At 36.8% G+C, this 15096-nt stretch overlaps 1 protein-coding gene across 1 annotated transcript in view; it reads left to right on the top strand.

Annotated features, from left to right (window-relative positions):
* The first annotated feature begins 3434 nt into the window (after positions 1-3434).
* Positions 3435-15096, top strand: part of LOC102837971 (sperm-associated antigen 11A-like) — a 63568-nt gene continuing 51906 nt past the window's right edge. Inside the window, exon 1 of the mRNA XM_006864423.1 lies at positions 3435-3441. Coding sequence (XP_006864485.1) covers positions 3435-3441 — 7 coding nt within the window. The remainder of the gene's footprint in view (positions 3442-15096) is intronic.

The raw sequence follows: 15096 nt of genomic DNA, 5'->3' as shown, positions 1-15096 counted from the left end.
TGGGAGTTTTGACTAATTAATCCATGATGGTTCAGCAAAATTAATGATCTTCTGATTCTTAAATGTTGCAGAAATAACTTTTTTACTATCTTCAAAAAATTTTTGCCATCCTCTATACTATTCTGGTAGTGTAGTGGTTACGAGTCAGGCTGCCAACCTAAAGGTCAGCAGTTCAAAACTACCAGCAGTTCCGCGGGAGAAAGATGAAGCATTCTGCTTCCGTTAAGATTTACAGATTCGGAAACCCTGTGCAGGGTCTCTATGAGTCAGAACCGATTCTGCGGTACTTAACAACAACAACTACATACTACCTCAGGAAGGAGCCCTGGTGGTACACGGCACACCACCACCACCACCACCATCATACTACCACAGAAGGACCCCTGGTGCTACAGCAGTTTAGTGCTGGACAACTAACCAAAACGTTGGCAATTTGTACTTACTGGGGTTCAGCAGGAGAAAAACCTGGTAATCTGCTCCCATAAGGATTCAGCTCAGGAAATCCTATGGGGCAGTTCTACTCTGTTACACAGGGTCACTGTAAATTAAATATTGACAACATACTCCCCAGAAACATAAACATGTTCATTGACTGGTTTCAGGGCAGTCTAGCTGTCCAGTAAATGTTCATTAAATATTGCCATCTTAGGAAAGCTTTTATTTAACTTATCAAATTGAGCCTCTAACACTCCCTATTAACCTTGTCTGATCTGTTTTTCTCCATACAACTGTATTGCCATGTAGGAAACTTGATAATATTTTACCTGTTTTGCATTTTGTCTCTCTTCTCCAACTGGATTGTAAATCCCATGAAGGCAAGGAATTTGTCTTTCTGTCTGCTTATTTGTTTTTCATTACAATATTCTTAATGTCTAATTCTGGATATATATTAGGCATCTAATAAATATTTACTAAATAAATGAGTGAAGATACGTAATACACTGGAGAAAATAATCACAGAAAAGTGGATAAGAGTTTTAATTCTGGATCACAATGGATTATAATCTTAACTCCTCTATTTCCTATGTTTGAAAATTTAGGTAAATTGTCTAACTTTTTGAACCTTATATTTCCTTATTGTGAAGTGGAAAAAAATAATAGCAATTGGTATGTAGGATTAAACAGGACATTCACCTGAAGAGTTTAGCACAGCACCTGAAACATGGAAGGACACAATCATTGCTGTATTTGTTAACGTTGCAGTTGTTGTATTGTGACTATTAAGTTAAAGTATCTAAAAGCATCAAGCATATGGAAGTGGCTAAATAAATGCCACTTATTTCTCCATCTTGCTTTGTTGTTTATAGGCAAGTGGTACTGAAATATTAATATAGACATACTGACACCAAACTCTGTGTTTTTCTTTTTTGCCAGAAAAACTTTAAATAAAATTTCTGGCAAAACAAGGCAAGTGCCAAGTCTTGTGATGATGAATTACACAATAATTTGATTACTATACTTTAAAATATGAGGGAAAGGGGTTCCAGAAGAAAGCTTTTAGTAGGTAAAGAGAGAGAATATAACAATTTTTGTGAGTGGGACACAGAGAATCTCACCCTTGATTAATTTTATGGTCAAAATAAATCTGAACAGAACAGTCCTGGGTTGAAGACCTGCCATCCTCATAAGCAAAATTGTTATAGTATTTATGCTACCAGAGCAATCATTTACTGGAAAAAATATAGTATGTTATTGTATGCTTTTGATTCTTTTACTAAATAATGATGTTGTTAAGTGACGTCGAATTGGGTCTGATTCATAACTATCCTATATACTATGGTTTCTGAGTGTTTGGTGAGTTTGAACCACCCACCTTGTCACAGCACCACACCAGGAATAATGATGCTTCTTCCTTTGCTGTATTCTTTGGTTCTAGTCCTGCCAGTTTTCAAAAAAGTATACTGCACATGTTAGTCCCTCAAAAGCTTCTCCTGATCCCCTAGTTAAAGTTAAGCTTTTCTTTGTACTTTGCAACGTTTTAAAGGCACTTATTAGAAACTGTTTTTTATAATAGGCTTTTTAAATTTTGTAAATATACATTCATATATTTATACATTCTAAACTGGCTTGTTTCCCCAGGCTATTTATTTTCGACCCTCACATAAACAATGGGTTAATAAACTTCAAGCAAAGTGAGGGCAAGGATTATGTTCTAATTATATTTTACCTATCTCCATTCTAGTCCCCAGCATAATTTCTCATAAATGATGAGGACACATTCAACATTTATTGATTTGTCAGGCAAGCACTGGACTGTGATACATAAGGTCTAGGGATTGAGCTTGCAAGGGGGCACTCTGAGGGAGAAAGATGAGGCTTTCTGTTCCCATGAAGACTCAAAAGCCTCAGATACCCGTACAGGTTCAATGTGAGTCAGAACCAACTTGATGATACTTAACAACAACATTGAGGCCAGACTGTGTAGTAAAGAAGAGTGAATGGTCAGGATCCATGCAGAAACAGACAAGGTGCTAGACAATATATGGAAAGTCCATTAAGGAAGACTTCACAACAGAAGGAGTAAAGGATACTTGAGGAGGTATGGGTATGAGCACAGACATTTTCTAGTGATAAAGCTTTGTTTATATCAGCCTCAAGGAGACCAGTTCAAGGAATTCAAAGACTTAAAAGCAAACCTATTGCAGAGCTGTTATGGATCGTAACTGATTCAATGGCACTTACCAACAATAACAAATTATGATATTAGTGACTTCACTGATACATTTATTCCAGTGGTTTGTAAGAGCCATAACGAAAGGTCTAAATAACCTAAGGGTAGGAGATCTGGACTAGGCAGTGAGACTTGAAAAAAAAAAATGACAGCCAAAAAACTGCCTGTTGAGAATATGTTAATATACAATTAGTTAGTCTTTCTGACAAAAGCTGTGCTTCCTTAACAAGTGTATTTAGGATTTGACCCTATTATTGTCTCTTATTTTAAAGCAACCTCGTTGAAAAATATTGAAGCTTACAAAAATATTGAAGATTACAAAAAAGTAATATGATCTAAATGAAAACAAGGAGTCTGAACTTGTAATAGAGCTATTAGGGAAATCAACCAGAGACTTTTCTGGATGGAGACTATCTATACCAGTGTGGTCACATGGTTTTGTTTGTGAGCTCAGAAAAAATTTCCAGTTAGTTGTTTATCCTGGGTCTTCTTTTTAGAACATGGGGATGAGTATTATACCTTTTAAAAAGCTTAACTTTTCTCTTCAAAAGACAAATCCTGAAATGATCACCATCCCTAAATGTATTAAGGAGTTCCCTCTTACCTGGGAAAATTTGAGCAAGAAGTGTGAGGGCAGCAAAAATTAAGAAAAAGATTCTCATGGCTTCAAGAATCAATGAAGAAAGGATGAAGGAAGTACATTATTTAGAGTCCAGCTCTTTTATCAAGGAAAGCTGAATACAGCTTTGTTATAAGCTCCGAAATGGCTGGTATGCAATTTTGATTTGTAATGCTCATTAATAGTGCATATGTCTTCATGCTCCATTGACTAATGTGTGGGCTAAATGATCAGATCTTATCTAAATACCATTATGGGAGAGTAAGGCAGAGAACACTGTTTTCCTTCCTTGAATACTCTATTTTACTGCTGTGCTGAGACTTCTCCCACTCTTTCATTAAGTCTTATCTCAAGTATCCCCACTCTAGAAGAACTGTCAGTACTATCCCTCTTCTTCACGATCTAATATTGTTTACAAATTTATCTTTCATAGATTTTTCTCAGAAATTATTAGCAGAACTTGATATTGTTGCTCATTTTAACTTTTAATTGTGAATTGAGAAAAGGTTTGAGCAAATCAGTTTTCCATTCAATAATCCATACATGTTTTGTTTCATGTCATTGAATGCAATTCCTGTAATGTAGTGTCATTTATCCCATTTCCTTCCTGTATTTCCATTTCTCCTCTTTCCTAACCTTTCCTGCCTTCTGAACTTTGTTTTGCCTTTGTTGTTGTTTTTAAGTACCATGGAGTTGGTTCCGACTCATAGTGACCCTGCACCGGGTTTCTGAGGCTATAAATCTTTACAGGAGCAGAAAGCCTCATCTTTCTCCCGTGGAACAGCTGGTAGTTTTGAACTGCTGACCTGGGGGTTAGCAGCCTAATTCGTAACCACTACACTACCAGAGCTCCTTTGTTTTGCTCTTAGGTAAATGCTATTCTTATGATCTCAAATGCACAATTGTTATTAGGAATACATACTTTCCTAGTGTTACTCTTCCCCTTATTAAACTGTCTATTATTTGGTTGAAAATTTAGCCATGGTGGTGAGTTCAGTTTAAGTCTGAAGGGTGACTAAAAATCATAGTCTTGGGTGTTCCATCACTCTCTATCCAACCAGTAAACCTAATCTTTTTTATGAGATTGAGTTTTGTTTTATAGTTTTTTCCCCACTCTTTCCAGGACCTTCTAATGTAACCCCTTTCACATTAGAAGTGTGGTAGCCAGTAGTGGTAGCTGAGCTGATGTCACCTAGTGCTTCTTGTCTCAAGGTCATGAGGCTGATGCTCATGTGGTCTGTTAGTTCACTGGACTAATTGTTTCCATGCATCTTTGATTTTCTTCACTCTTCTTTGCTCTGGTCAGGGAGAAACCAGTAGTTGCACCTTACATGATTGCTCACAAGCTTTTAAAACCTTAGTCCCTACTCTCCGAAGTATGATTTAGCACACTGTCTTTGTTAACTATGTCATGTCAATTGATCTTGGTGTCTCTTAAGACTATAGTCCTGAGCCCTCAGGGCAAGCAACTAACTTCCTTAAGGTGTTTGGTTATGGTTAAGAACATGTTCAGCACTTCTCAAGTTGAAAGAACTGAGGAAAAAATTCAAGCCCCTACTTGAAATACTGTAGGATTATTTGGGCAAAATATTGAATGATGCAGAAAACATTAAAAGAAGGTGGAAGGAATACACAGAGTCACTGTACCAAAAAGAAATGGTTGATGCTCAGTGATTTCAAGAGATAATGTATAATCAAGAGTCATGGTACTGGAGGAAGAAGGCAAAACTGCACTGAATGCATTGGCAAAGAACAAAGCTCTGGAAATTTATGGAATACAAGCCAAAATCTTTCCACAACCTGATGTAGTACTGGAGGCACTCACTCACTTATATCAAGAAATTTTGAAGACAACTACCTGGCCAACTGATTGAAAGAGATCCATATTTGTGCCCATTCCAAAGATAGGTGACCCAATAGAGTGCAGACATCATAGGACAACATCATTAATATTGCATGCAAGTAAAATTTTGCTTAAGATAATAAAAAAAAATGGCTGCAACAGAATATCAACCAGGACTGCCAGAGGCTCAATCTAGATTCAAATGAGGACGTGGAACAACAGATAACATTCTGATGTCAGATGGATCTTGGCTAAAAGTACAGGATACCAGAAAGATGTTTACCTGTGCTTTAATGACAATGCAAAAGCTTTTGATTGTGTGGAACATGACAAGCTGAGGATAATGGACAACACTGAGGAGAATGAGTATTCCAGGACACTTAATTGTGCTCATGAAGAACCTGTATATAGGCTAAGAGACAGTCATTCAAACAGAACAAGGAAACACTGAATGATTTAAAATAAGGAAAGGTGTGTGCTAAGGTTGTATTCTTTCACCATAATTTTTCTATCTGTATGGTGAGAAAATAATCTGAGAAGCTGGATCATATGAAGAAGAACGTGGCCTCAGAAATGGAGGAAGACTGATTAACAACCAGTACTATGCAGATGGAACTACGTTGCTTGCTAAAAGTGAAGAGGACTTGAAATAATTACTGATGAAAATAAAATAATACAGCCTTCAACATAGATTGTACTTCAATGAAAAGGAAATGAAAATCCTTATAACCTAATCAATTAATAACATCATGATAACTATGAAAAGATTGAAGTTGTCAAAGACTTCATTTTACATGGATCTACAATCAATGCTCATGGAAGCAGCAATCAAGAAACTAAATGATGTTATTGCATTAGTGTATTGTATTGTTAAAGAGCAAAGGTGTCAGTTTTAGGACTGAGATTTGCTTGATTTAAGCCATGATATTTTCAATCGCCTTATAGACATACGAAAATTGGACAATGAATAAGAAAGAATAAGGAAGAATTGATGTATTTAAATTATGATGTTGAAGAGAAATATTGAAAGTACCATGGACTTTCAGAAGAATAAACAAATCTGTCTTGGAAGAAGTACAGCCAGAAAACTCCTTAAAAGGGAGAATGGAGAGACTTCATCTCTTGTACTTGGAACATGTTGTCTGGAGGGTCCAACTCCTCGAAAAGAGCATCATGCTTGGTAAAATGGAGAATCAATGAAAAAGAGAAAGACCCTTAACAGGATAGATTGACACAATGACAGCAACAACAGCCTCAAACACAATTGTGAGGATGGCGTAGGACCAGGTGATGTTTTGTTCTGTTGTGCAGAATACTGATATGAGTAGGGGCCAACTCGAGGATACCTAACGATGAAAACAACAATCAGCAAATGTTAAGATAATCAAAAGGGAGATTATCCTGAGTGAAAATCCTTGAGTGGCAGAAATGATTTGCTCTTAATTATTAACCTAAAAATTGGCGGGTGGAGCCTAACCAGTGGCGTCATGGAAGAAAGTCTGGAAATCTGTTGTTGTTGCTGTTAAATGCTGCAAAGTATGTTCCGATACATAAGACTTATTCAAGAAATCACTATGGAGTTTTACTTTTTTACACCTGGAGTCACCGTGAGTTGAAATTCATTCAACTGGCAAATGGGTTTATTATAGCTGTGCCTAATCTAATCAGTAGAGATTTGAAGTTGGTGTTTCTTCTAGCATTGAAGAAAACTTCCACTTTATGGAAGGAGACACATGGCAGTGGATGACTCCTGCTGACAGCCAGCAAGATATCAGTCACCATTATCCTGCAATTGCAAGTAACAGAGTGTTGCTGGCAAACTGAATCTGGAAGAGGACCATGAGCCTCAGAGGAGATCTAAACACTGGCCACCAGATTAATCACTGAGACCCTGGGAAGGGAACCCATCATATTCAGACTTCTGAGATTGTATTTCTGAGATTGTATGTGTTGTTTTAAATTGTGGTACTTTGTTACACACCAAAAGAAAATAACTTGCTTTTTTTTTTTTTTTTTTTTTAGAAAGGTGATATTCCTTTGTGGGGGTCTGGCATTTATGTGCTCTTTACTTCTATTCTGAATTTCCTAGAATCACCCTGTGAGGTCCAATACATTGTAGTTTCCTGAATGGTTATTTTTTTGTTTTCTGGTTTATTTACTGTGAATTTATCTCAACTCTTCTTTCCCAGGAATATACCCTAAATCTGTTCACTTTTGTCCTGACATGCCACATTCTTGGGAATTTTCTTTTTCAGATGGTTTCCATATAGTTATCTTCATGACAGTCACTTGGTCTGTGGAAATCACACCCCTTGCATGCTTAGTATCATAAATATAATTTCTTTCACTGTTGCTCTTTTCTTCTCCTGCTGTCCTGGGCAGCTCTGACCAGGAAATTTTGTCCATAGTTCAGATGTGAGTTAGCGTATCGAATTCTCAGAGGCCTTCTTGAAGTCTGTCTCATAAAGCTTGGTGTGAGACTGACATTACTCTCTACCTGCCCCCAGTGAGGTAGTGAAATACAATTACAGTACACACAGTATTTTCCTAAACGTCCTTTCTTTTGACTCCTTTACCCTTAATTCTCTCATGTCTTCTAGGGACATGTCTAAGTATTCCAAAGCATATTTTGTGGTCATGTTCTTTACTAACCCTATATTGGTGATTAGTATCTCTTCTGGGAATGTGGTAGTTAATGATATTTGGTGTTTGTCTTTTGCCTTTTCGGGGCTTTAGCCAATACTGATTAGTCTTGTTCTGTAGGTGTCCGGCCATTCATTTCTTTTCAGCTACTGTGAGGGAGTTTTGAAATGGAACCCAGAACCAGAAAGGTGTTCATGTATGGTTAGTATAATAAGACCACAGCTACAATTTCAAAAATAATGTAACTACGATTTCAAAAAATAATGTAGTTAAAGTCATGCCAAACAGGAATGTTATGTATCTATAATGTAGAATTTTTAACTTAAACCTAAATAAAGAAATGCCCAGGTTTGACATGCATAAGCTTGCTTAATTTGTTGAAAAATATTCATGGAAAACCATACAGGTAAGTCCTCAAGACATTCATTTAGATTCGTAAAATCAGAATTAACAAGTTCCATTACAGTGTTGGAGTCCTGGTGTGGAGCTGTGGGTTAATGCATCAGACTGCAAGACCAGCAGTTCAAGCTCACCAGCTGCTCCTCGAAAACCCTATACAGGGTCGCCATGGGTCAGAACTGACTCAACAGTACTTCACAACAACAACAACAACAACAACAGTTACAGTGTTAGTTTCAGTCCCAATCTATAGACTTCAGGCTTCTACATTTTATGAGTGATGTTTGGAGGAAGGATTGACCATGACTCAAATTTGGTAGAGATCCCATGTAGCTGGGGTTGAGGTCAATGATAGCAGACAGAATCTCTGTTTAGAATCTCAGTCTTCAGAGGGAGTCGGACTCTAGAGGGAGGCTTCATTTCTGCTTTCTCTCAGTGACTGAGCAGAAATTCTGGTTTACATGTGAATTTCTCACCTTAGCTTCTCACAGTATGGGTCAGTATGATATCAAAGACTATTTTGTTATGTCTTCTCTCCAGGGTTACAGATTAAGAGACTGTTTACCTTTATGTGCCAAAGCTAGTTTACCGAAGTCAACTCTGTTGTTTCCTGGGTCAGTGTCAACTTAAAGACTGTTTATCCCATTCTTCACATGCTTCTATATTTCTATGTCTAATTTCAGAATTTTTCTAAATAACTCCCTAATAATTTATAGATTTCTAATAACCTGGTGTGGCACCATAGGATAAGCACTCAATCTCAAGGTTAATTTGAACTGCAAGGTCAGCTGTTCAAACTTACCAGCTGCTCCTCAGAAACCCAATAGAGGGTTGATATGAGTCAGAACCAACTCAACAGAACTTAACACCAATAGCAGCAATAACCTGTAAGTAGTCGCCGACTTACATTGCAGTTTCTCTGACTCTGTCATAAGTCAGATGTCTCTTGTGTGTGTCTTCATTATTATTTTCTTTTATTATTAGTGTCTTTATAAATCTGACTTTTGATTTTCTTTAGGAGTTGGAAACATTACATATAAATTTACAGATGTATTTTAACATTCTATGTAGTACATATATTTTATAAACAAGAAAATATAAACTCAAAAACAAAAAACCCAGAAAGTTGTCAAGTATTGTTCATCATTATACATCATATAAATTGGGGACTACCTGTAATTAATGTTAGAAATTTTCACAAACGTAGTCACTTTTCTATCCCAAAATTCATATGAGTGCTTATATGTAGGCATTTTGAAAGCATAATAGTGCCATACCTTATGTGATTCAAGAGCATTATAGAAACATACAAAACAGTGACCTTCTGTAGTCTTAACAGGGTGGAGATACTTCAGAAGAAAATCAGCTGCATCATTTTCTCTCTCCATTTCTATCTGACCTATCCACCATGCAGAAGAAAAGAGCTCATGTGTTTCCCTTTTGTGATGCAGCAGAAACAGAAACCAGAGTGCTTCCTTAGTTCTATGGTATCAACATACAGTGATGTGAGCAAACAATTGACATTCAATTGACAACTGAAAAGATTGAGTTTTCTAGTAACAAGAAGTTTGTGTGAGTTGAGATTTTATTTTTCTATAGGAAGCACTAAGTGTCACAGGGAAGGAGGTGTGTGTGGGTGGGGGAATCACTGTATGAAAAAGACCTGAAAAGAAGTCAAGTGAAGAGAAGGTGGAAATTAGTGGATAAGTAAACATCCTTGGCAGGTACTGTCTTAAGCCTAAACACGATTTGTTACATGTTATACCAGGTAGCGAATAATATTAAAATGTAACTACTGATCCCCCACTTTGACTCTGAGACGTGCATTTGGATATTTAGATGAAAGAAACTTCTTAAACTTCATTTAAGGTCTAGAGCAATTTCAGTTTTGCAAGTCAAGTAATGGAATGAGGAGGGAGGAGCTGAGTATCCTGGTTTTATGACCTTTGTTAACTATCAGCTTTTCCCTTACAGTGGAGACTTGAGGAGTAAAGAACACCAACCAGCAGATGATTGCCCAATTGTATGTAGTGAAAGATAACACACTTCCCACTTCCCTGAGGCAGTTCCTGAAAACGGAAAAACAACACTCTAAGACCTATAGGGATTACAACTCAGATCTTTTATTGTTGTTTGTTGTAAAGTGCCCTCGAGTTGATCCTGACTCATAGTGACCCTGTGTAAGGTTTCTGAGAAGCAGTTGGTGAGCTTGAACCGGCAACCTTGCAGTTCAAACAGCTTTGCAGTTTGGCACATTAACCCACAGCGCCACACCAGGACTCTTGGAGAACCTAAAATACTGAGGAGATGGAACTACAGTTGATTCCAAGGGAGAGTTGGAGAGCAAGGCCCTAAAATCTCCTTTTCTCTCATCTACTACTCTTCCACCAGAGATGTGTGCTGAATGAAAGTAGACAGAAGCCAGAAAAATCTAGAAAATATTTACAGAGAGACTAGTGTTGATTATTACAGAAAAGGGTAGGAAAGGTCAAGGAAAGAATCTGAGTGTGGTGAGCCTAATGATAGGCATGTAGGTTAAGCAAAACATTGTACTGTCTTCCATGTTATAAAGAAATGATTAAGATTGAGTCCCTGGTCATAGGACTGATAATTTTGACCTTTATTTTACGAAGGTACACATTTTTGTTCATAAGACAAGTTGTATAGTCAAACATGTATATTTCCAAAAAGTCTCTAGCCATCATCATTCACAAGCAAGACGAGAAATGCTAAATTGTTATCATGAGTGTTAATTAAATACAAGTTAGTTGTTTAAAAAATACACAAGAAATACTAGAGTTTATTCAAGAAATCAATGAATGACAATATATTTGGATACAAAGAGATAATTAGTATATAAAAAAATAATTTCTGTACCCTATAGAATGAAAACTTTGTTAACATAGATGGGGATGACACTGCCACTAATGTGCCCATTCATTCAGTGAGAACTAGCACAGCTAGATACACAGAACATGGCGGTTGAGGCACATCTTCCATTGGATCCCAGCTATGACCTTGAGGAATACCCAGCTTTCTGTTATCAGTCTCCTTAAATATAAGTAGTGACAACAGAGTCTAATTCATAAAGCTATCTTGAGACATCTGAGAAAATGATGGGGAAAGGACTAACAAATTATAAGGTACTTCATTATTCATATATATAGCAGTAGTATCCAAATAATGAGAAGCTGTCATGCCTTTGTGCTTGATTTAAAATAAAAAATTATCTTAAATAATATCTAGTGAAACAAAACAAAGAGAGAGAGATGAGAATGATCCTGAAACTCACTTATTGTGCGATTTGGTTAAGCCACATAAATTCTCTTGACCTTCCTTGAATATCCAGTGCTACTTGTAAGGCCAGAAGAGTATTGGTCTGGTTTATAGGTTTGTCCTTTGGCAGCAGAAAAAGTTGACTTTGCAAAATCCAGCAATCTTTTCAGTCTCCAAGCACGCCTTCCTACATTTGCCCCGACCGAGCCTGCAAGGCTCACAGACAGATAACTCACCTGTACCGAGAAAGAACAGCTGAAATGGTTGCTACCCTCAGGAAACGGAGAATGAAATAAAAGCTGTTAATAAGGGAGGCTTTGTATTTATAATTATGCAGAGTATCTTTCAAGAACAGACCAGAATTTTTAAAGATCTTTTTGTCTTTTGGAGTCGGGAGAAAACATTTTTAAGAAAGAGGTAAACATAGTCTCTACTTTCCATGAGTTTATAATCTTGCATGGGTCAAAAATAAACACAAGCAAACAAAGTACTATATGTACGACATAACTATTAAAATGGAAATATATACAAGTGGGCTTCAAAGAGCTGTGGGAAATTAGAATCGAAAGATGATGAATTTTTTCCATGAATTTTTTGAAGCCCACTTGTACCAGTAACGAGGATGCTAGATGAAAATAGGAGTGATCTCTTGATGATTTTGGAAAAAGAGTCTCAACTGGAGTTAAGACACTTAGCTTTAATCCCTGTTTAATTAATTAATTAATTAGTAATGCCCATGTGTACTCAATAGATTCCTTAAGCTTTTTGTATGTGAGTTTTCTTATTTGAAAACTAGGCAGCATAGAAATACTTGTTTTTGATGAGTTGATTTGTCAAATGAAATAAAATATTTTGTGAAAATAGTTATTATTATTTTTATTATTTTTTTTATTGTTACTTTAAGCAAAAAAAAATTTAACAGGACCCTAAAGATATTTTCAGGAGAATCTTCCTGGGTCAGATTGTGTCTTAGTTATCTAATGCTGCTGCATGAGAAATATCACAAGGGAGTGGCTTTAAAAAGCAGAAATTTATTTTCTTACAGTTTAGGAAGCTAAGAGTTTGAATTTAGAGCACTGGGTTTAGAGAAAGGCACTGTTTGTCTGCTCTAGGGAAAAATTCTTGCCTTAGCTTTTGTAACTATGACATTCCTTGGTTCCTTGGGTATTTCCATGTAGACCTAGCTTTCTCTCATTTGTGCTTACTAGTTGTTACGAATCGGGCTGCCAACCTCAAGGTCAGCAGTTTAAAACTGCCAGCAGTTCCTCGGGAGAAAGATGAGGTTTTCTGCTTCCATAAAGATTTACAGCCTCAGAAACCCTGTGCAGGACTGACTCCAAGGTACTTAACAACAACAACTCTCAGTGTAATCTGCATCCTTTTATATCTCTAAAGTCATTAGATTTAAGATAACTATACACTGATATTGACTCATTAACATAACAAAGAAACCCCTATTCCCAAGTGATTGTATCTATAGGTACAAGGTTAGAATTCCAATGAATATTTCATCTAGTAACAGGTAGGTAGTGTATTCATCACTTAAGAATTTTTAAATGGATTCTTCCAGGAAAACATTTATATTGAAGACACTTATTTCTTTTGGCACTGTGAGTTAATGTGCTTGGACTGTACGGTTGATTTGAATGGCAAGGCTGACGGTTCAACTTTACCAGCTGCTTCTCAGAAACCCTATACAAGGTCACTCCGAGTCAGAACTGACTTGATGGCACTTAACAGCAACAACAACAACAACATCAAACTCCATCTTCCCAATAATTTTGGACAATATTATAACTTGCAGATTAATGCCACTGTAATCAATTACTCTGCTCTGAAATTGCTCATTTTTCTACATTAGGTGGTTATTTTGAAATCATCATGCTTTGCATGTTCCATGTGTAACCTGACCCTCACTCTCAGATTATTACTAGGTATAGTTGGTTCCATTTTTGGGTCTCAATCCTATTGCCTTGCACCTGGTTCACACTGGTATGTAGGAGATGTATGTCCTGAAGTTGCTAATATAACTTCTGAATATTAATCCAAAGAGTGTTTATGTTCATGTTAATTGTTTCTTGCATTGTTCTGAACTCAGTACTGTCTCGGGAGACTGTTTAATTGTTTCTTTGAAGTCTACTATTGCCATCTAATCAGTTCCCCCAGTCTCTGCTCTAATTCAGTATTTTAAGGTTTAGATCACCTCCTTTTTCTACTGGCTGTTACGCAATTATCATACAGGGTCGCTATGGGTCGGACCCGACTCCATGGCACTTAACAACAACAACAATCACACTTGAGATCATCTTTGAATAAATCCCTTGTGACTGTTATTCTAATTTAATTTGATTAAAAATCAGGAAAAACACAATCTAATGTTCTACTGAAGATGTCTTTCTGCTAGTAGAAGATTACACCAAAGTTTCCTAATATTGTTTTTAAGTAAAAACTCATCTCTCTATTCTCTACCATGTTGTTTAACCTCTACAGTATGCTTCTCTGGCACCAAGACACCTCAGCTCAATAGCCAAATCTCAAGTTCCTCAACTCCTTGACCACGTCTAGTTCCTAAATTGATATTTTCTCTTCCTACATATTTTCTGCACCCAGGATTTTCTACATTTGTGTCTAACTAGTAAACACAGACTATGAAAGCTCCATTTCTCTTCACTAGATTATTAATACCTGTGCCTTCATGTCCCAATTTATGCTACTTCCTGAACCTTTCATTAGTGAGACAAGAGGAATCAACATTTTTAGTCTTATTATCTGATAGAATATAGAATTGCGTGGGAGTTATAATCTGACATTCTCTTTGGAAGTGAGTGCTGGGGGCTATGGCTACATGCCCATTTGCAGCAGAATTAGAGCATCCATTCGCCCATTCACTCACCTTAAAAATCCTCTCTGGATATGCTTCTATGTAAGGCTTTTATTCAACTTGTACCCACTGGTGCTGCTCTTATCAAATCAGTCTGATCAATGTTTGTATTCTAGTTTGCTAAATACTTTGTAAATTACCTGTACTTATAAATATTGCTAAGAGTCATTCTTTCTGGCTGAGGATCACACAGAATGAAATCTTGTGACTGGTGACCTGAGCCGGTAGCTTTTTGTTGTTAAGTTATATCAAATTTGTTCAACTCGTAGTGACCCTGTATAGAGTTACCATGGAGCACCTGGTAGGTTTGAACCACCGACCTTATGGTTAAAAGTCCAGTGCTTGTCCTACAGGGCCATAGCAGGCTTAGCTTACCATTTATTATGTATGCCAACTTGGCAAAGGTATTTAACTTCTCATCTACATCCCAGTTTCATCATCTGTAAAATGTAATAGTATCCACTTCATAGGAATATTTTCAAGATTAAAAGACACAATCCATACAAAGTTGTTAATATGGTATCTGGTGCATATTAAACTCTCAATAACTATTAGCAATCATAATATTTCTCACTCTGAAATTCTGAATCTAAACGCATTTATATTTTGTTCACAATTACTCAGGAAATATTTCTTTCAGCTCTAGTCATAATGTTGTTGTTGTTATGTGCCATGGAGTCGATTCCGACTCATAGCGACCCTATACAGGGTTTCCGAGGCTGTAAATCTTTACGGGAGCAGAACGCCTCATCTTTCTCCCGCGG

This window comes from Chrysochloris asiatica, unplaced genomic scaffold (genome assembly GCF_000296735.1).
Source record: "Chrysochloris asiatica unplaced genomic scaffold, ChrAsi1.0 scaffold00064, whole genome shotgun sequence".
Classification (NCBI taxonomy): domain Eukaryota; kingdom Metazoa; phylum Chordata; class Mammalia; order Afrosoricida; family Chrysochloridae; genus Chrysochloris; species Chrysochloris asiatica.
The sequence above is the reverse complement of the archived record's forward strand: the minus strand, read 5'-3'. Positions and strand labels throughout refer to the sequence as shown.